This window comes from Nothobranchius furzeri, chromosome 5, assembly GCF_043380555.1.
Source record: "Nothobranchius furzeri strain GRZ-AD chromosome 5, NfurGRZ-RIMD1, whole genome shotgun sequence".
NCBI lineage: Eukaryota > Metazoa > Chordata > Actinopteri > Cyprinodontiformes > Nothobranchiidae > Nothobranchius > Nothobranchius furzeri.
The window spans coordinates 59,357,769-59,380,161 of record NC_091745.1 but is presented as its reverse complement, the minus strand read 5'-3'; the positions used below and the strand labels follow the sequence as shown (position 1 = coordinate 59,380,161).

The 22,393-nt window shown below is 44.4% G+C and overlaps 1 protein-coding gene across 3 annotated transcripts in view; it reads right to left on the bottom strand.

The window, feature by feature from the left end:
- Positions 1-22,393, bottom strand: part of cpne4a (copine IVa) — a 47,421-nt gene that overhangs the window by 10,253 nt on the left and 14,775 nt on the right. For all 3 annotated transcript variants that reach the window (XM_070551801.1, XM_070551800.1, XM_015949596.3), the window contains exons 4-10: positions 21,493-21,564; positions 20,605-20,679; positions 14,664-14,747; positions 14,225-14,314; positions 8,979-9,077; positions 5,140-5,226; positions 2,627-2,686 (exon numbers count right to left, since the gene is read on the bottom strand). In XM_070551801.1, coding sequence (XP_070407902.1) covers positions 2,627-2,686; positions 5,140-5,226; positions 8,979-9,077; positions 14,225-14,314; positions 14,664-14,747; positions 20,605-20,679; positions 21,493-21,564 — 567 coding nt within the window. The remainder of the gene's footprint in view (positions 1-2,626; positions 2,687-5,139; positions 5,227-8,978; positions 9,078-14,224; positions 14,315-14,663; positions 14,748-20,604; positions 20,680-21,492; positions 21,565-22,393) is intronic.

Genomic DNA, 22,393 nt, shown 5'->3' with positions numbered 1-22,393 from the left:
TATTTCCTGGTTAAACAACAGTTAAATAAAAAAATAAGATAAAATCTGATGAGTGGAATAAATTGAGTCTTGTTTGTAGGGAAGTGTTTTGGGTTTAGCAGCGGAGCTGAGGATGTGGATCATTCCCATAAAAAACTTAAGGGAAAAAGGAAGAAGTGAAAATGTAAAGAAAAAGAATTTTGAGGTTAAAGAAGAAAACAAAAACCAGACCAGAAGTAGTGCAAAAACCTATAACAGCACTGTGTAAATGTTGACTGAATACATTTGTGTTTCTAATAAAAATCTAACTCTTTTAGCTCAAAAATCATAACCTGTAAAGATGTTATAATTAGACAGCAACAGGAGTTTTACCACACAATTATAGTTCAATCAGCCTCAGATTTTTTAGGTACCTGTTTTAGACATAAATACACATTTATGTGACCCACATTAGAATGTCGTAAAACTGAATAAAGGTATTAAAATCGGTGATTTCATGACAATATTTGATTTTAAATTACGTATGGAGTGAATGCTAAAAACTGAACTAAAACAGTAAGAAAACACAGGACGGGGGTTCCCCCAGCACTTCGTAAGCGTGGCGGGCCGCTAGATCAAGCATCCATCCCCCACCCCTGCAGTCATGGACGACGCACTGTAGCAAAACGAGCCGTGCGCCCCTCCTCAAGGCCACCCGCAATCCTGGGACTTTCATGAAGCTAACACGGAAGAGGCTAAAATTGCAGTTCCACCCTCATCAGCTAGTGGCTGGCACCAGAATAGAGCAAATCCTCATTGACTTCGATGTTAAAAATTCCACTTTCGCAGCAGAAATAAACATGTTTACAGCCTGGTTCTGAAAAACATTTTAGGTTCAACAGTACAATCATGACAACTCGGAGGGGTGTGGATTTCACTGTTCCACCGCGATCAAAGATCCGCAAGTCCGCCGTTGTCGACCGTCCTGGCTTTGGGAGTATCAACATGGCTCCTAGCTCCATGTCGACACAGCGCCGGTAGTTGAATAGACACTCCCGCCTCCAGCTGGGAGCATGACATGGAGCAGGGAGCCATGTCAACATTCCCAGAGCTGTGACTGTCGACAACGGCGGACTCGCGGATCTTTGACCTCGGTGGTCCAGCAAAGTTTGATATCCTTGGTCAGCTTACCTAATTATGATCTCATTCCTAAGCAGGCCGGAGGTGCCTTCACTATGGAGTCACTCTACCGCTTTTACTTGCTAAAAACGCCCGAAAAAGCTCTGTTGGTTTTGGGTTAGCATGTAGCTAATGTCCCGCTGACCTCCGACCGTGGAGCATGAGATGATGTAAAAGGCCACGGTGCCCAGCTATGGTCGCAGCCGTTTGAGGCTCTGCTTGTAATTTAACAGTCCCAGTCCATAATAAATCTTTGGCTGTCCCAAGAGCGGTTGGTATGGTTACTAATCTTCTGGGATCCAGGCGATTCAGCCAAAGGTTCCAATCCTCAGCAATTCCTGAAACAGTCTACTTTTAGGTTTTGGGATGTCTGCTGATTGAAGGGCCTCCTCTCAGTATTGGGATCACCTCCAGGGATGAAGAGAGGGAATCAGCTCCATTTTTCTCTAAATGTTGCTCCATTTATAATCATTGGATTAGATTAGATTAGATTAGATTAGATTAGATTAGACTAGATTAGATTAGATTATAACCCACAGGTGTTTAGATTAAAATGCCTACAGAGTTGTGTTTTCTGTTCAGAAATGATTTCATTTAAATAAATTGACGCTGAACCTGCAGGTTCCTCAGATACGCCGATTCAACTCTGCTGTCTCTATCCCGTCTCATCGCTCGTCTCCTCAAATGTTCTGAAAGATTCTTACATCTCTCTGAATCTGTTCAAAATCACAGCAGCACCACTCAGAGATGCACCAGAATGTAGCTTCATGTTTACACGTGTTCACATCAGACACACGTCACTCCTCACACTCACAGCGCTGTCGTTAATGACTGTTCTACCGTCACCTGAAGACACCACTGGGGGGTGCTTAGGGATTCCCCTGATCACAGGACATCATTAAAACCCAGAACACAACAAACTTCCCTTCAACCAAGCCGATCCAGCTCCTAACCCAAACCTGGAACTCTGCATTAGAACCAGTTAGAACCTGATTCTGGGTCAGCTGCTTCTGTGGACCAAAGAATCCAGGTTCTGATGGACAACAGAGAAACTCCATGGCTGCCTAGCTGGTGGATTCTGATCTAACAAGAACCATCAGGAACCAAGGTTCAGTTCAGACCAAGAGCAGAATAGTCAAAAGTGGTTCCTCTGAATCTCATCCAGTCTGGAATGATTGAAATGAATTCTGGATAATCCAGAGTTCATTTAAATCATTTTAATAACCTCTGATGTGGTTCTTTAGAAGCTTTAGAACTTCTTACCACAGCTGGACCAGAAACTAATCAGATCCTAAACATGAACTGACATCGTCTCATAAAGGGGACATTTAGATTCCTCTTGGAATCTGCAGTTTTAACTGAAAGTATAAATAATCTCGTTTATCGTTTATTTAAAAAAAAATACATCAACGTGTCGTGAAAAGCATCAAAAACATCCAGTAGCTACAGTTGCGGGTGTGCGTGCATGTGTGCCCGTGTGTGTTCTTACAGTAAACTGGATCTGACAGCCTCCCATGATGTAATCCAGGAACGAATGCATCTTGATGATCTACAGACAGAAGCAAACCTTCGTGACTTCAGTGTTTAGAAGCTTCATCGATGTTCTGGAATTCCTGTGATGCTTCTTCAGCTGATGAGCTGCAGCCAATCAGCTGAACACACTTCTGACAAAACCACCATTAGAGAAAAACTATGGTTTTTCATTTCAACTAGAAGCGGTAGGCAACCCTGGTCCTAGAGAGCCATAGTTCTGCTCGTTTTCCAACTGTCTTTGTTGTTTCTGCTGTTGATTTCCTGGGTCACAGTGTGTTCAGCCAATTAGAAGCTTTAAGTTTATGCATGGCTGGAAAACACGCAGGACTGTGGCTCTTGACGACCAGGGTTGCCTACCTCTGAAATTCCTCTCTACAACTGAAGAATCTTCAGGATGCTCTGATCTGACCACAATTCCTAAAGAAACAGAAGAATGTTACTAACCTGCTCAGAATTCAGATTATCAGGATCTAATCCACCTTTTAAAGGAAAATCTGGGGGTTTACATAATCTGAAACATTGGTTCTTAACCTGGGGTCCATGACCCCCCAAGAGGGTCACTAAGGGCTGCAGGGGGACCCAGAATTTAGTCTGTGCTGAGGTTGTGAGGTTACCAAGATTATATTTGTAAAGGTTACCTTTATATAATCCCAGTAACACACCAACAGTGTAAAAAAAACCTATATAAGAGCTATAACTCTGTAAATGTATGGATGTGTTTTAATGTGTGTGGGTAGAAGCTGAGGTTGGGGTGGATGTCTTGGACACAGGCAAGGGGGTTGTTCAATTAGAGGGACTTTACGGAGTTTTGAATTTTTATGCTCGCGATTGCCCCCTCAGGCCAAAAGCGTAACGGCAGCTTCAATAGTAGGCTCGTGCACGAGGCGCACATGCTGTACGTGCACACTCCATGTGTGTGTTAGTGTGTGTGTGTGTGTGTGTGTGTGTGTGTGTGTGTGTGTGTGTGTGTGTGTGTGTGTGTGTGTGTGTGTGTGTGTGTGTGTGTGTGTGTGTGTGTGTGTGTGGCCCGGAGGACAGAGGACAGGAGAACGCGCAGCTAATTAATTAAATAATTTGCTTCTGTACCTTTCTCTTCAGCACAGCTGACAAAGGTTTAAGATGGGTCAGTCCTCCTGCATGCTCAGATCATTCCCTTCCCTTGCTTGAAAAATTGTTCCAAAATGAAAGTTGAACCCATCTTTTTTATCCGTGAATCCAATGCCGTTCGGCGAGTCTCAAATAAAAAATTGGGCCTCTTACTGTAAAAAAAAATAACATTAATGTAAAAAGGAAACTCTAAATAAACTATGTTCACATCTAGAATCAAACCTGGGTCTTCTGCACGGGAGTCCCACGTCTTATTGGGTGAGCTAAAGCACCAGTGATGTCTTTTGTATCTGTAATATTTATATCCTTAATGACAGCTGAAACAATTTTCAAAGAACGGTTCGGAGCGAAATGGCTATTTTGTTGCTAATTTGCAGGAAATATCTAGAAGAAAGTAGCTAAGGGTCCTCAGAATTGTAGCTAGGTTCATCACTAGGCGTTAGGAACAGCGACAAAGTCGCTGAATTGGCACTACCTCACTCTCTGCTGCTAAAGCTACTGATAGCAAACGCTACGGGCTATGCCTGAGAGTGAATGCGCATGAAGCAGCCTGCTCGACCCGAGCAGCTCTCTTTTTCTGTGATTTTACAGAAAAACAGGCAATCACAGTAAAAATGCCTGGGCTCATTCTAAAGGACTAGGGCATTGCAGGAGAATGTATGAAGAAGACATTTATTATTTCTATACATGTTTTGGCTGTCAAACTTCCATAATGCCCCTTTAAAGCGGTTGGGAACCACTGATCTAGACTGCAGATCCAGGTCCAGATTTCGGAAGGAACATGAAGGAACTTCTGAGGCTTCCTGTTTACATGAACAAGCTTCAAATAATCTGCTTCTGAAATAAAATCAACCGTCAAGTCTGATATTTTTGTGACTGAATGTAAACATTTCTCAACTTCCCGGTCTGTTTGGGTTTAATTTGGGTCCGGTGGTCCACTGGTCCTGGTTCAGAGGCATGGTTAATCTGTTTAAGATGTCAGCCGATCTGACCAGAGGTGGAGCTCTTATCTCTTGTCCAGCACCAACCTACTTCCAGAACCAGAACTACTTGTTTCATTTTCTGTCTGGCTTCTGAAGTGTAAATCACCTCTCAGCTTCTTGGTAATTGGTTTCCCCTTCTCGCTGCATGTTCATCTTCTCAAATATATGAGAGTGTTTAGAAGTGGAAAGTGGAGTGTCATCATACTAAATGTTTTCAGGTTTTTATTCAGCACCGGGATTCCCAGGACTCCTCATCATCACCAGATCTGGTAGGACGTGTCAGCTTATTCTGACCACTTGCAGATTAATCACTTGTTCTTCTAACATCCAGTCAAAATCAACCACTGGGAGGAAACATAGGAATTAAACAGGAAGTCACCTTGCACTGATTCAGGATCACAATTCCAGAGTTCCTGTAGTTCTTCTTCTTGGTTCTATATTTTGGATTAATGCACAGCCACTGCACCTGCAGCACAAACAGCAACAGGTTAATGTCATCAACAGACAGATGCAGGAATGTTTATCACAACAGATCCATAAAAGATAGGACAACCCATAATGTTCATAAGATAAACCTGTCATTTTTTGATCAACAGAATAACTTCAATCTTATGCTGCTTGGACATGGTCTTCTAGTCCAGTGTTTCCCAACCCTGGTCCTCAGGGACTACTGTCCTACATGCTTTCCAAGTCTCTGCTTCAGCACACCTGATTTACATTTACTCCTCAGGAAGACATCAAGTGCTGTAGATGCCTCTTAATCACTCATTCATTTAAGTCAGGTGTGTGGCAGCAGAGACACACTGGTGTTTGAAAGGACAACATGGAAAACATGCAGGACAGTGGTCAGTGAGGGACAAGGGTTGGGAAACATTGTTCTAGTATTTAGCTGCTTGGACAGGGTCTTCTTGCCTTTTGCAGCATGGAGATGGTCTTCTAGCCTTTAGTTGCTTGAATGAGGTCTTCTAGCCTTAAGCTGCTGGGCATGGTCTTCTAACCTTAAGCTGCTGGGCATGGTCTTCTAGCCTCAAGTTGCTTCGGCATGGTCTTCTAGACTTAAGCTGCTTGGGCATCATCTTCTAGCCTTAAGCTGCTGGCCATGGTCTTCTAGCCTTAAGCTGCTGGCCATGGTCTTCTAGCCTTAAGTTGCTTGGGCATGGTCTTCTAGCCTTACGCTGCTGGCCATGGTCTTCTAGCCTTACGCTGCTGGCCATGGTCTTCTAGCCTTAAGTTGCTTGGGCATGGTCTTCTAGCCTTAAGCTGCTGGCCATGGTCTTCTAGCCTTACGCTGCTGGCCATGGTCTTCTAGCCTTAAGTTGCTTGGGCATGGTCTTCTAGCCTTACGCTGCTGGCCATGGTCTTCTAGCCTTAAGTTGCTTGGGCATGGTCTTCTAGCCTTACGCTGCTTCTGCATCATCTTCTAGCCTTTCCTTCAACAAGCTGGTCATTAAGTCTTTCTAATCTCCGGCCTTTTGAGACAACTGTTTCCTCAGTCTTCTGTGGTCCACGTTCAGAGTGTGTACCACAACCTGATATCAATTGTCAGGGACAAACTGGAACAATTAGCAGGCCGGCCATTCTGTTATTTTCCAGAAACACACCTATGGTCAGTCCGCCCCTGCCAAACAGACCTGTGACTACCTTTACTTTGGTCAGTTTCTGTCATGACTCCCATCTTTCAGCCTTCATTCAGCTCACCTATCCCCTCACCAAGCTCCTAACAAGCCCTGTTTCCCCTGGCTACCACTATCTACTCCATTCATCTCACCTGTTCCTGTAATCAGCTTCATCCGCTTCACCTGCTCCTGACTCCTCAGCTCATCACTCACACCTGCTCCCCCTGCTATATATTCACCAGTCAGCCACCAGTTCCCTGCCAGATTATTGAAAGCCCACGCAAGTAAATCTTCCAGCCATTCTCCCTGCCTGTTCTCAGCCTCTGGACCTTGTTTTTGCTCCTGACCCCTGTCTTGAACTCTGCCTGCCACCACGACCTTCGCCTGTCTCCGACTCTGTCTCCAGCCTCACCCACCTCTGGTAACTCCTCAGAAAATAAAAGACTTTGTATCTACTTTTACTGTGTTTGGCGTCTTCACTGATCTTCTGAAGTTCTGATCGTGACAGTTTCAGGTTATATCAGTGGCCAAAAGTCCAATCTTACATCTGATGGATCTCAGTTAGATCTCTGCTTCTTACTCACATCTGAAGCAGAACATTTCTGCATTCTGCTTGTTTGCTTTGGATTATTTGGGTTAATGTTTACCAGAACAGGTGTGGGATTGCCTCAGACCGTAGATTAGTTCAATAAAGAGCAAGTCGGCCCTCTACCAGAATCTTTCTCCTACCACACTTCCTGTTTGAAAAATGCACCAGAGAAAGGATTGGCTGGTGGACCGAGAGGGCATATCTCTCTCGCTCTCGCTCTCACTCTCTCGCTCTCACACACACAGTCAGAAATACTCGCTAACATCAAAAATCACAGCTTAGCCAATGGTTGATTTAAATTCAATTGTAGTGCAGACGTTTAACCTGAATGGGGTGCCTCATCGAACGTTTTAGGCAGAATATTTATATTTGAAATAAGAGGCACTAAAATGTCACTTATGTCTACAGCACTGTTAGACACTTATTTTATAGTTTATTATTCAAGAATGAGTTGGTTTGTGGGTGGCATGCTAGTTTCTACAGTCACATTTTATTCTCCTTGGATGTTGACTAAACAACTTAAATCTTGTTTTCAGATGTTTGCTAGTAATTAAGTTTCTGAGTTGATCCAATAAAAAATTTCCCTACGACCTCTGACCTCATTTGTGTGCTTCATATTTTTATGCCTGTTAGTATCTTGGCTTTATGCTCCAATTTATAAGCTAAAATGCCAAATTGTGAAAAATGAATTGTGTCAGTGTAAAAAGATGTGTCACACACACACACACACACCCTGGGGGGAATCCTGGCTGTCTGAGAAAGGTCTCTGAGGACTCGATCACAGGAGTCTGTGAGGAATTTGTGTCAGAAAAAACAGACTCAGGAGCAGCACACTTTCTGGAGTCTTCAGCTCAGACAAATTCCTGGTTTCTGTGTCTCCTGTATCTGGAAGGAGCCTAATAAATAAACGTCCAGAAGATGGGGGGTTCTTGATGGAAGAAATCCCTTCAGTGATGTTTTTCTGCTCAGCTCTACAGAAACTATCAAGTTGTGATGATCTACTTGATGTGGACACTCTGAGCTCTCCATAAACACGGAAATCAGACTGAATTTGGAATCTATCCTCCACAGGATACGTTAATAAGCCTCTTCAGGAATTCTCCGGTTTTTATCCCCTCGGGAACATGAAAGCATCCGGAGGCAGAACGGCTCTACCTGACGTTCAGGGAACGTTTTAATTAGCAGCGTCTCATATCCTCTTTTATTCGTTTATTTTTTGACAGATTTGTCTTTATTAGCCCTGGTACTCCCGTCACACGTCTGTCTAAATAAACTCTTTCAATTTGCCTCAGAGGAAAGAATTCAAAGTAGGTCAGCGGTTAATTGGACCTTTGATGGAAACCTGCAGCAGCTGAGGGTGATTGGCTTGGTAAACTGTCGGGTTCAGGTGAAGGTTAAGTCGAGTCAAACAGCTGAACAGATTCTATCAAATACTCATTACAGGTTTTTTTTTCTCGTTGTTTTCATCATGAAGTAAAAACATTTTCATTTAGACCCAAAACCAAGAACCCGATGTACCTGAAATGGACCCGACTCACAGAACAATGATGTTACAGAAACACATTGAACACAATCCAGAGGAGTCAAGTATGACTAAAATACTGTAAACATGTTTTATTCATTTATTTGGTTTTTAGTCACTAGCAGAGGTAAAAGGAGGAAATCTGCTTCAGCCTACTAGAGCAGTTGTTCATAAAGTTGGGGTCAGGGCCCTCCTTTGGGTCACCAAGAGCTACACAAGTGGTCTTGAGATCATTTCCAGAAATCAAAATCAAACTGAAAAACAATTGCTGAAGCTGTATTTCTAGCATTAAAACTTAACGAAATTGTCAAAAAAGTGAATTATTGAGCTTTTAAAGAATTTTTTGTTGTTAAACCAGATTTCGGCAGTTGCATGCCTTGCTATTCTATGGGTCTAAAGTTAGAAAGTTTGGAACCCATTGTACTGGACAAGCTCTGATCTGAGTCAGCAGGACCTGGAGTCCCAGTCTTGTGGTTCTGTCGGAGACTCACCTGTCGACCATCAATGGCTCCTCTCATCTCTTTGAATGAAGCCTCAAACTCTCCGATGTAGTCGTGCTTCCCGTTGGAGTCCCAGTCCCACACGGTGCACTGGGGACAGGAAGTAGAACTCAGAGATCAGAACCTCAGAACACTATGACCAGGTTTTAGACCTGGTGTTGCCACTTCTCTAGATAATCCTCATCCTTTTTGGTTCTTGGTCAAACTGGGTCTGGTTCTTCTAACAAAGATCTAGATCACTGCTGTTCTGGTCTATAGACTACTTCAGAACCAGGTTAGCATCAGAATGTGACTGCTGTAGAACCCACGAAGATGGTTTTGGATTTGACCTTCTCCCTGGTCTTTTAAACTCTGAACCTCTACCAGGCTCATGTTCTGCTCTGCAGGAAGAGACTTGTAATCCTGGACCTGGATCCTCAGACTAGACTAGGTTTTGGACCAGACCAGGATTCTGTTGGTCCCTTTTGCGTTTGAGTCTGAAGCAAAGACACAAAAGTCTGAGCAGAATCAGAAGAATCAGTCGGAACTCTGAGCTGCAGGGTGACGTGAAGTAAACATGGAGATAGTCTGATTCCTGTTAAAACATACGACCACGTGTTCTGTTGCCCCACCAGAACCAGAGAGCAGAACCGACTGGCAGCACAGGGCCCAGTGGGACAGACTGGAAGTGAATAAATGAGAAGGATGGCTGAACCCAGGACAGTTTGTCAGGAGTTTTGAAAAATGCAGGGGGGGGGGGGGGGGTAATCAAGAAAACACACAGGCAGAGTTCTGATTCTGGCTGGAAGCTTCATGGTCATATCCATACGGACCAGTACCTGATGCTGGTTGCTCCTTCAGTCCTTTTAGTTGGCCTCACAGCGAGGCCCGGATCCAGGTCAGTTCTATCGGGTTTTACTGGTGCCATCTAGGTTCTGGTGACTGATGGGGGGGGGCATCACGACAGGTAAGATAATAACAAAAATGTGTTCCTGTGCAATTTTAACGTAACTGTAGCCACAGCTGCCCTGGGACACGCTTTCAGAAGCCACCAGTTCCTCCAACCACCACCAGCAGCCGAGGAAGGTGTCATACCCAAGGAGACAACCAACATGGACAGAGACTGGGTTCGAACCAGCAACCCACCAGTTACAGGGTGAACTCCTAACACCGCTACCGTTGCCCCCTTCATGAGACCAGGTACACCTGAAAGGCTGAGAGGAGGTCTAGGCTCCTGGTTCTGCTGTGGTCATATGACCTATAACTGTCTCATAGTCCAGAGCAGAAACTGACTTTTAGTTAAGTGAGACGCTGCATGCAGGTGGGTCCTGCAGACCTGAGGCATCCAGATGTTACTTTTTAGCTTTTGCAAGACAAACAGAGATTTTTATTTTAAGCATAATTTTTGTCTCGTCTCATCAATGAAAACTCACACACGTCTCGTCATGTTTCAGTCACCAGAGAGCTATTTTTAGGTCAGTAGCACCTCATTTTCATTATGAGAAAAAGGGTGTCGATGAAGTCATGTAGTCACTGAGGACGAAAACAACACTGTCAGAGGCTGTGTGTGTGTGTGTGTGTGTGTGTGTGTGTGTGTGTGTGTGTGTGTGTGTGTGTGTGTGTGTGTGTGTGTGTGTGTGTGTGTGTGTGTCCCTCCTTCCTGCTCATTAAAGCGAGCGGCAGCAGTGATGAAGATGGCAGTACAACCCCACCCTTCAGGATTAGAAGAAGACGAGGAGTCCCGCTGGTCCTTCTGAGAGGGGACACCCTGAGATCTCTAATGAGCCGTCACACTCACAGCTTCATCCTGTCAGATTAGCAGCTCCGTCTGAAATCAGGAGGATTTTCTGGCTCAGAGGGTCCCTCGGATTTTATTACCAGGAGCCATTTCACCTGGACGATCCAGGACGGGACTAGGTTGCAGGTGATCCTCGTCAGAAGGAACATCTGATTCAGAACTTCATCGTGTTAAGAACTGAGGATCATTAAAGTTCCCTCAGCAGCATGAGGAGAACCATCAGGCTTCCTAAAAGATCCTTGAAACGCTCATCGTGTTTGGAGTCACGTCACCGACAAGAACCAAGGTCTGATGTATTCCTTCTAACCTGCTTATTTTCAGCTCAACAGAAGAATGAAGAATGAACTATTTTCTTTTAATTAATCAAAGAACTCTATTTTAATAAAGCTGATCCATCAAAGTGTTAGTCAATAAATAAGATGTGACCGATCTGTGAAATCAAAATATTAATTACTTTATTATGATCCTATAGAATATAATAAGTAATGTGACTTTAAGTGTTCCAACAGGACTCATTTCACGTAGCGTTAAAAGACATGACACATTCCTTTCACTGATCCAATCAGAATCTTACAGATCTGACGGAGGCGTGGTTTTGATGGTGTTTGGTAATTTTTCATTCGACAATAAACCATAACATCCGAGGTATAAAACTATGCCACGTCAGCTCTAACGCCAGTTCAAAGTGTTCCAGAGAAAGTGGCCAATCCTGATCTAAACTCTTCAACCAAAAAGAACCAACGACAAGCTGAAAAATTTGTCGCTATTCCAACAGCGGCAACAGTTCCTTTCAGAATAGAAGCTGAACTATCCAGACCCAGGCTTGGGTCTCACCAGACGCCAACAACTTGTCATGTACCCGGAAGTAACTCAAGACTGGACTGGTCGGAACCGTTGCTTTTCCTACCGGCTCGGTTCCAGAGAGGGTCAAACTAAGACCTCGACATTCCGGATCTAAAGGGGACTTCCACGAAGGGTAGGTAGACCGACATGATAGTGCCTCATGTGTTTCTGAACTTCCTAACCAAAGCTTAATGCGAAAACAACACCTTCAGTTCCCATCAGAACAATTGCTTCTTCGGATTTGCTGGTTCTGATTAACATCACACGTCATCCATCCACCGTCTCATCCACTTTAGTTACACCATACCTTTAGTTTTGAAGTCAGTCTAGTTTAATTTGTTAGTAATAAAATTCTTAACTTTTAAACTTGACTCTCTCTCTTCTGTTGTCTCTGAGTGAACATGAAGCGGTTATCTAATCCCTGCAATAAAAAGATCCAATCTTCTGGTTTAAATAACTCACAGATCCGTAAGGTGGATTTCATATTTCCTATGGAATCCCACACCTTATGGCTCATTAAATAAAATGTAATTCTATTTCATTACATAAACGCTAGTAAACAAACCATCTTGTGGGGTGAAACAAAAGTGGAACCCCAAAATAAGTCATTTGGTTTCTGTAAATATAAAATTCATCACAGATTGTATCTCCTGTCAGAAAAAAATTAAACAAAAAACATTTTATTTAATGTTATTTTAAAAATCTGATTTTGTTTTTTCAAATAAATTAAAACACAAGGAAAAACTGTAACTGATACTTACTCATGTGAGTTAGTGTGCAGCTGCAAATAAAAAATAAAACTCTAAATAAGAGTGATTCTGGAGTTTCTATCTGAGAAGTTGCTGATTTTAGGAAGGGTTGTTGGTTCAACTGGGGAATGAATGTTTGTTCAGTCTTTATTTTTTAGTTTTTTATTTGAACAACCCTCAACTATTTGCTAATTGTAAGATTCAGCTTCATCCCAGCATTATTTATCTTTTTACAATAAATGATTACTTTTGCTAAAACAAAAGTTTTTGGTATAGCAGTGCACGGTGTGCAAGAGAAGCACCCCATGGCAGTGTGAGGTGTGCAGCACTCTGCCTGCAGCTGGAGAGAAACTGCTTCAAGGTCTACCACATCAAATAAAAACGTCTGAAAGTTTACAAAAATAAATGGTCTTAAAATTGCTAAAAAAGATACCAAGATTCAAACTTTTTTAAGAATAGATGCATTACGGTTCAAAGTTTAAATTGTTCATTCCAAATTGTTTGCCCAGTAATTTTGAAGTTCCTGTTCAGTAATAAATGTAAAAAATTCAAATCCGTTTTTTGCTTTTTTCACTTTTAAGCTGATTTTAAAGGCTTTAATAGAAATAAATTCTAAATACAAACCATACACTGAAAGCTGAGGTTGTTCTTAAAAAAAGGAGAGAGTTACACAAACTTTGCACTTTTTATTACAATTTTACAGCCATAAGATTAAAAAAATACCAGGCGGCCCTGTTATAATTATGGTTATAAGAGGGTTATTAAGACGGCGATGCACAAACAGGAAGTGATTGGTCTTTCCACTCCAATCCAGTTGGTGGCGGTAATGCACCAAATTGTTGTTTGCCAAGTGCCATAAGACCACAAATAAGAAGAAGAGAGGCAGGAGCGTTCGTAACAAACTCAAAGCGATAGTCAAAACATTAAGCATGAGGTTGTTATCCTAGTGGCTCCAATAAGAGAAAGAAGCTGCATGCTTCATGAAAGCTTTTATTTTCACTTCTGAAAGTGACGTTGTTTTTCGATGTAAACATCAAAAGGAAGCAGAAAGGAAAGACAATGGAAAATGTTTAAAGGGAGGAAAACAGACCAAAATGGAAAAAAAATAATAATAATAACTACGGCTAAAGCACAGGAGCACTGACAGGAAGAAGAAGGCACTCAAAGGTAGAGAAATACAGGAAAAAAAGAGGAGGACCAATAAAAAGGGAAAATAACTCATGTCAGAAGAGGGGAGAGTTTCGCAAATCCAGTTAAAGGTAAGATTGTCAAAAATTTTGTGTAAGGGGCCCCATGTCTGTGTTCGCCTTGGGCCCCCAAATTGCTAAATCTGCCTCTGAATCCCAGCTTCCATCCCTGAATATTCATTTCTGTTGCTCATGGATTCCCAGGAAGTCACCAAGGAGTCAGGGACTCAAACCCCCAACCCTGGGATGATTGAGAATGTGTGTGTTCACCTGTCAGGTTGTGCATAGATGCGGGTGTGTGTGTGTCTGTGTGACTTGCGAACAAAGGGAAGGAGGTGAAGCAAGTTTGACCTGAAGCAGCCAATCAGACTGCCAGATTTAGACTGGAGCCTCAACATAATCGACTGATACCAGAGACTGTGTGTGTGTGTGTGTGTGTGTGTGTGTGTGTGTGTGTGTGTGTGTGTGTGTGTGTGTGTGTGTGTGTGTGTGTGTGTGTGTGTGTGTGTGTGTGTGTGTGCGTGTGTGCGTGCGTGTGTGCGTGCGTGAGAGTGTGTGTGTGCGTGTGCATACGTGTGTGTGTGTGTGTGTGTGTGTGTGTGTGTGTGTGTGTGTGTGTGTGTGTGTGTGTGTGTGTGTGTGTGTGTGTGTGTGTCTGTGTGTGTGTCTGTGTGTGTGTACCTGCAGCTTGCGCTCATGGTCTCCGCTGCAGAGCGAGTTGAGTGAAACTTTGAAGGTTTTCCAGACTGGATTGAGGTTATTCATGACGGTCTGAAGGAGACAGATAGAACCCGTCAGCCTTCCTGGTTCCTCCTTAATTTAACACGTGAATAAAGTTTTTCCTTTAGTTAATTTTGTTTGTTCTTTAGGTAAAAGTTTCTCACAGTGGAGGGGAACCAGCTGAGTTCACATCAACTCGTTTCAGACACAGAACCATGTTCTGATAGATTTGATTCTGCCAAGCTGAAAATCTTTTGAAAGTCAAAATAAAATAATTAAAGCTGAAAAAAGTGTTTACAGCTTTCCTATACAGGTTTGTGTGATTTTAAACCATTTTAAATAAAGTTCTGAAGCATTATTCTTAAGGAGACATCCTGATGTAACCCTCCAGGATCAGTACCTCGGTTCTGTAGACCAGTTGCATCGTAGCATCATCGTTTACTCTGTAGATCTCCAGGAACGGATCCGATTTACTGAAGAAGTCCTGAATAAAAGCACAGAAGTGCTCAGAGACCAGAATAACACATGAAAAGGATGCTGAAGCTGTATAATACCTGGAGCAGATACACAGTTGGATGCAAAAGATTGAGCAGCCTATGATTTTCCTGTATAAACCATTGGTTGTTACAATAAAAATGTATTTATCGTATAGGAGACACACACAGTGATGTTTGAGAAGTGAAACTAAGTTTATAGGATTTATAGAAAGTGTGCAATAATTGTTTAACCCTCTCAGGCTCAAAATAAGTTTTGATAAAAGGACGAACAACTAAGTTCTTCGGGGGTACTTCTGAGTTTTAAAAAAATGCTCATGAAATACGTATGTGGAGTAACCAGGTACGTAGGTTTTAACATTGCAAATCTGCAACGCAGGTTAAACAAAACAAAATTAGACAGGTGCATTAATTTGGGCACCACAAAAAAAACTCAATATTTAGTAGATCCTTCTTTTGCAGAAATAACAGCCTCTAAACGCTTCCTATAGCTTCCAATGAGAGTCTGGATTCTGTTGAAGGTATTTTGGACCATTCTTTACAAAACATCTCTAGTTCATTCAGGTGTGATGGCTTCTGAGCATGGACAACTCTAACTCACACCACAGATTTTCAATAATATTCAGGTCTGGGGACTGAAATAGCCTTTCCAGAACATTCTACTTGTTCTTCTGCATGAAAACTTTAGTAGATGTTGAATAGTGTTTAGGGCAGGGGTGTCAAACTCATTTTAGCTCAGGGGCCACATTGAGGGAAATCTAGTCCCAAGTGGGCTGGACCGGTAAATAAAAAAAAACCTTCAGATTGTTTTCTTTGTTTTAATACAATCAATATAAAACAAGGCTGGAGCCTGAGGACAGTGTAGTACAAGTACAACACCTGAAGTGTACTTGAAAATTTGAAGAAAAAAAATCATCTACTAAAAAAAACATTCCTTAGTGATTCAAAGAGCTTACAGATCACATGGCTAGATCAGTTTCATGCAGCACTTAAAGTATATTTGACTCATTTTACTTTTAGCTTTCACCAGCACATCAATATCAGAAGTCACATCCTGAGTGGCAGCCAACTTCGGGATGTGATTCAAGTTCTTGTGTGAGCCTTGAGCGCAGCTTTGTTTTATTTATACTCATTACAGAGAAAACTTGCTCACAATGATAAGTTTATTTTCACTCTACAGTGTAAAGTATGAAAATAAAGTTTACACAACCATCTCGCGGGTCGGATTTAACCCGCTTGCGGGCCGGATCTGGCCCGCGGGCCACATATTTGACACCCCTGGTTTAGGGTCATTGTCTTGTTGAAAGATCCAGCCCCGGTGCAGCATCAGCTTTGTCACTGATTCCTGGACATTGGTCTCCAGAATCTGCTGATATTGAGTGGAATCCATGAGTTCTTCAACTTTAACAGGATTCCCCGTCCCTGCACTGGCCACAGCATGATGGAACCACCACCATGTTTTACTGTAGGTAGCAGGTGTTTATCGTGGAATGCAGTGTTCTTTTTCCTCCATGCATAACACCCCTTTTTATGTCCAAATAACTCAATGTTAGTTTCATCAGTCCATAGCACCTTATTCCAGAATGAAGCTGGCTTGTCCAGATGTGCTTTACCTCAAGCTGCTCTGTTTGTGCTGTGGGTGGAGAAAAGGCTTCTTCTGCATCACTCTCACATGCAGCATCCTTGCGTAAAGTGCACCAAATAGTTCAATGATGCACAGTGACTCCATCTGCTGGAAGATGATGTTGGTCTTTGGTGCTGGTCTGTGGCTTCTTCAAGGCACTCGCGGAGTACAGACGCTTCTCTCTTTCGCTCCCTTATCTTTTTTTCCCCAAGGCTCTTTGTCCTGTCTGCCCACAGAGCACTTCTCTGCATTTCTTCTAGAAAAACCCTATTACTAACCATGGATTTGATGAATTGGTCATTCAATGTGATTGATAAGATTTTTTCAACAATGAGAATGGAGCTGGGGGCTCCCACATGTCCACAGGGGACACATCCGGTGGGATATATGCTGGATTTCCGGAAGGAGTGGAAGATCATATGCCTCAACCAGCTGTCCATTGAGGATATCTGTCACGTTTTGAGGATGGTTAGGACCCAAAATGCAGATACCCCAGGATGGCACGAGGCAGTAGATGATATAAAGAAAAACCCTTTATTTTGAAGGATGAACAAAAATAAATCCAAAAGCAGGGAGCCAAAAATCCAAAACCCTGAATCACGAGAACAAAAGCTCGCTTAGAGCACAAAACTGGGGACGAGACACAAAGCTCACACAGAGCACCAAAAACCATGCTGACAACAACAAACAATGGACCGACAAGACACTGAGACAAGACAGGGCTTATATACACTGGGGCATGATGGGAGGCAGATGGGCTGCGGGTGTGTGGAGAGAGAACCAGGTGAGACCAATTAACTAATCAGGGAGGAAAACTAACATGACCTAAGAGTAAGAGTAAAAAACCTAAAGACAAGATGAGCAGCAAAATAAACTAATATTCTAAGGGGAAGGGAAATTACAAAAAACCTTTGGAAAAAACATACTAAAGAGACTAATAAAATGAGAAGCTGAACCTATAAAAACTGCAGAGGGGTGACTGGGGGAGATTGAAGGAACACAGGAACTCAGAGGGAATATCTGGAGGGTTGAAGACCAGGGGACACATGAGGAACACAAAGAGACACAGACACAGACCATGAGTGTACCCCCCCCCCCCCCCCCCGCCCGAGGGGCGGATACCAGATGCCCAAGACGAGTACAAGACAAAACCACAGACAAAAGACAAAAACAAAACAGGACACAAAAAAACACAGGGAGGGAGAGGAGGGACCAAACAAAAAACAACCCAAAAGGGCGGGCGAGGAGGGAACAGGAGACTCAGGGAGGCTGGCGACAGGGAACCAGGAGCCGGGAACAGGGAACTCTGGGAGGCCGGCGACGGGGAACCAGGAGCCGGGAACAGGGAACTCTGGGAGGCCGGCGACGGGGAACCAGGAGCTGGGAAGCCTGGGGAATGGGGACTTCAGAGGAGGACGACAAAGAGGGGAATTCAGAGGAGGACGACGAGGAAGGGACTTCAGTAACGGAGACACATGGAACTCTGGGAACTCTGGAGACAGGAACAGACTCTTGTGGGGACGTAGACTCTGGAGACAGGAGCTCTGGAGACGGAGAGACGTCGACTTCAGAGCCGGAGGCGTCGACTTCGGAGATGGAGAGACGTCGACTTCAGAGCCGGAGGCGTCCACTTCAGAGCCGGAGAGATGTCGACTTCAGGGCCGGAGGCGTCGACCCCTGGACGGGAGGCGTCGACCCCTGGACGGGAGGCGTCGACCCCTGGACTGGGAGGCGTCGACCCCTGGACTGGGAGGCATCGACCCCTGGACTGGGGGCGCCAACTTCTGGCCTGGGGGGCGTCAACTTCTGGCCTGGGGGCGTCGACTTTTGGCCTGGGGGCGTTGACTTCTGGCCTGGGGGTGTTGGACTGGGCGGAGCCTCGTGGATGGGCTAGACCGGATGCGGTGCGTCCACCGGGACCACCGCCGAAGCAGGATGCGGTGCGTCCTCCGGGACCACCGCCGAAGCAAGATGCTATGCATCCTCCGGGACCACCGCCAAAGCAGGATGCGATGCGTCCTCTGGGACCACCGCCGAAGCAGGATGCAGTGCATCCTCCGGGACCACCGCCGGAACTGGACACGGTGCGACCTCCGGGACCACCGCCGGAACTGGATACGGTGCGACCTCCGGGACCACCGCCGGAACTGGATATGGTGCGACCTCCGGGACTGCTGCTGGAACTGGATACGGTGAAGGCAGGTGGAGCTCAAGCTTAGGCTGCAGAGCAGGGGCCTCCTGGACAGGCGGCAACACTCTGGCCTCGGACGGCTGCATGAACTCAGACCTGGGTTGCAGAGCAGGGGCCTCTTGGACAGGCGGTACAGCTCTGGCTTCAGGAGACTGCTGGTGATGGCGGTGACGTCTACGATGAGTGCGTCTCATCGAAGCTGCAGGGAAGACATCGGCAGGAACAGAGGGTGATGAGATGCGACAGCCCATCAGAGAAGGGAAGGTGGCACTGTCCGGACTAGACGAAGATGTGGGGGTTAGTACCCAGAGACGCTGAGAGGGCTCTTAATACAACCTCGGTAGGTGTCAGATGGTGATCCACCGGAAAAAAGCCGGTAGTGCAGTCTGGGCCAGATAGAGGTGGGGAGGTGATTGTGTGTGGGTGGCAGATGGCGTCTTGCAGATCCTTAGCAAAAATCCCAAAGTCTAACTCCTTTAAAAGATATCGCTTGAAGTAGTAGTTGGCCCATTGCAGGGCTCTTCCCTCTAGGCGGTACACCAGAAGAATAACCAAGTCAAGGTCCGAAAGGTCCCAGTCCACAGAGCGCACAAAGTTCCAACAAAAAGCCCTACAGACATCCGAGTCACCATCGAAGTTATACATCCCATGGCTCTGATCCCGTTTACCTGGGGTTGCTGCTGGGTCCTGGGTTGGTCGGTCCATTCTGTCACGTTTTGAGGATGGTTAGGACCCAAAATGCAGATACCCCAGGATGACACGAGGCAGTAGATGATATAAAGAAAAATCCTTTATTTTGAAGGATGAACAAAAATAAATCCAAAAGCAGGAAGCCAAAAATCCAAAACCCTGAATCAGGAGAACAAAAGCTCGCTTAGCGCACAAAACTTGGGACGAGACACAAAGCTCACACAGAGCACCAAAAACCATGCTGACAACAACAAACAATGGACCGACAAGACACTGAGACAAGACAGGGCTTATATACACTGGGGCATGATGGGAGGCAGATGGGCTGCGGGTGTGTGGAGAGAGAATCAGGTGAGACCAATTAACTAATCAGGGAGGAAAACTAACATGACCTAAGAGTAAGAGTAAAAAACCTAAAGACAAGATGAGCAGCAAAATAAACTAATATTCTAAGGGGAAGGGAAACTACAAAAAAACCTGTGGAAAAAACATACTAAAGAGACTAATAAAATGAGAAGCTGAACCTATAAAAACTGCAGAGGGGTGACTGGGGGAGATTGAAGGAGCACAGGACCTGACAGGGAATATCTGGCGGGCTGAAGACCAGGGGACACATGAGGAACACAAAGAGAGACAGACACAGACCATGACAATATCGAAGATGTGTGGATATTCGGCCTGATGATCACTGGATTTCTCCTGATTGGAGTGGTAGGATATCTGGTTTTCTGGAAATTTGGGAAGACGGAGCGATTGGAGGGCGACCCGCACCCACGGAAAGCACCGTCCGTGTGGAGACTTCTCAGACGGGGACGTTACTCGAGGTGAATCATAAGCTGGACAATGCTCTAGCTGCGATACCGGTATTATTGCACAAAATGGATGGAATCTCGGAGAGAGTCACCGGACGGTATGGACAGGTTTAAAAACCCAAAATTGGCTTCACTGAAGGACTGGAAATGATCAGTTTAAAGACTGAAGGCAGAGAGGAAAATTATCTCAGCCTGACCCAAACAAATTCTTGTTATCTGAATCTGACGCCCTGGCAGCCTTGAGCGGCAAGCAACAAACCCCCACGAAGGAATGCAGACAGATGCTGTGAAAACCCGTGTGTATTTCCAATATGATATATGCAACTGGAAACATTTATCGTAACAACCAATGATTTATACAGGAAAAGCATGAAGATCAACATCGCATCCCACTATAGACTAACAGTCTAACCGATTCTAAAAAGATTTGTTGCTTTGATTTGGGATTTATTGGGACCTTTTTAAATAACCTGAACAGATTTAGATCTTTTTACAGGTTTTAGGTTCTGTATTTGTGTCAGAACTTTTACCTTATCGTCCAGCTTCCTGGCGCTGAAAGAAAGCTCAATGTAGTCATCGTTTCCTGTCAGCTCCTCGGCTGAAACCTGTAAACAACTCAGCTTTCAGATCAGGAGCAGAAAGAACAAACAGGCCAACCTCCCACAGAACCGACCCAAATTCTGCCTCTGGTACCGCTCAGGCCAGACCAAGTCAGAACCTGACTGTGGCTACAAGGTTAAAATCCCAGAAAATGGAATCGAACTGAATGACTGACCTGAATTCTTTTAAGCAGCAGAAAGTCACATTAATGTTTAAACCAGACTCATTCAGCTGATTTTATGGACATCTGGATTCATTTTAGATGCCTGGTAGAAAAGTATCAAAGCAGATCAAAGAATATGAAACTAAACATGAAAAAAGAATAAAATGTTAGAAAACACAAAGTTAACAAAAGCCTCTTTCTGCAGTTGGAGCAGCTTCCTGCTCAGAAATCCTTTCAAAATAAATCCCTGTGAAGCTTTTGGAGTGCAGGACTCCGTTCAGATGAGGTTCAACCTGAAATCGTGTTGGTCCGGCTGAACGGATCAGAGCCAAGAGCAGAGAGCAGCCCACTGACGGAGGCTTTGGATGAAACCGGAACAAACCGGATCAAAAACAATCCGCTCCAGGTTTCTCCACAGGAAACCGGATCTCCATCTATGAAACTTCAAGTGTGCTACAAATAAATCATTTCACTTTTTATTTAAAATTCAACAGAAGAGCAAAAAAATCTGATCAAATGGATTGAATTATTTATGTTTAAAGATCTGCAGAACCTGCTGGTCCGAGAGTAGTCCCAGTCTGAGTCTCGTCTCGGTCAGAGTCTGGCCCTGGTCAGAGTCTAGTCCCACTCAGAGTCTGGTCCTGGTCTGACTCACCGTGATGATGGCCTTTCCAACCGTCCCTCCTGGTCGAAGCAGAGCTTTAGAAAGTTTCCTCTGAGAGATGATCTGCAGACACAGAACCATCAGAACCTCAGGCTGTGCATTCTGAACACAAATCACTTCCTGTCTGAGTTGAGTCAAAATGTTCTGAAGCAGCAGGAGGTGTGGGTGGTGCTGAAGGTCTGGTTCATAGTTCATAGAACCTGAAGAGATGATTTCACTCTGCAAGACCTCCTCCTGTCAGCAGAACCATCCACCATCTGGCTGCTGGAGGAGCTGGCAGCCGAGTGGAGTGGTGCTGCTGGCAAGGAGATGAAGAGGAGCAGCAGGAGGAGGAGGAGGCTCAGATGATTGCTTCATTATAGACTAGGCTGTTAATCCACTGCTTCTTCAGTTTTGTGTTTCCTCACAGGAAACTTAACTGAGTGTCCTCCCTTAACTGAGAAGTCCTCCCTGCTCCTCAGGAGATCTCCAGGAGAAATCAGATCTCCATCACCTCTACAGAGACCAACAGTGGGGGGTGTCTGACACACACTCTAAACAAAAGACGTAAGGTTAGGAAGTGTCATAAGCTCTATAGGTGAAAAGATGACCCACGTTGCAAGGTCAAAGGTCATCTGAGATCTGACAAGCTTTAGCAAGTTAAAGGTCATGACAGCTCAGGTTGGATTCTGGAACTGAAAAGACCAAAGTCGAGGTGTTTACCCATAATGCACTGCAGCTGAGTCCAGCTGTCAACACAGTGGTGGAGAGCTGATGGTTTGGGCTTGTTCTGTTTAGCTAATTCTGGTTTTTATTTTTGTTCTGAAGTGAAACAACTTCTTTCTTTGTGTTTTTAATTTTCTGTCAAACCCAAACAGACTCATCTAAAACCTTCAAAACAAAATCCAGCAGA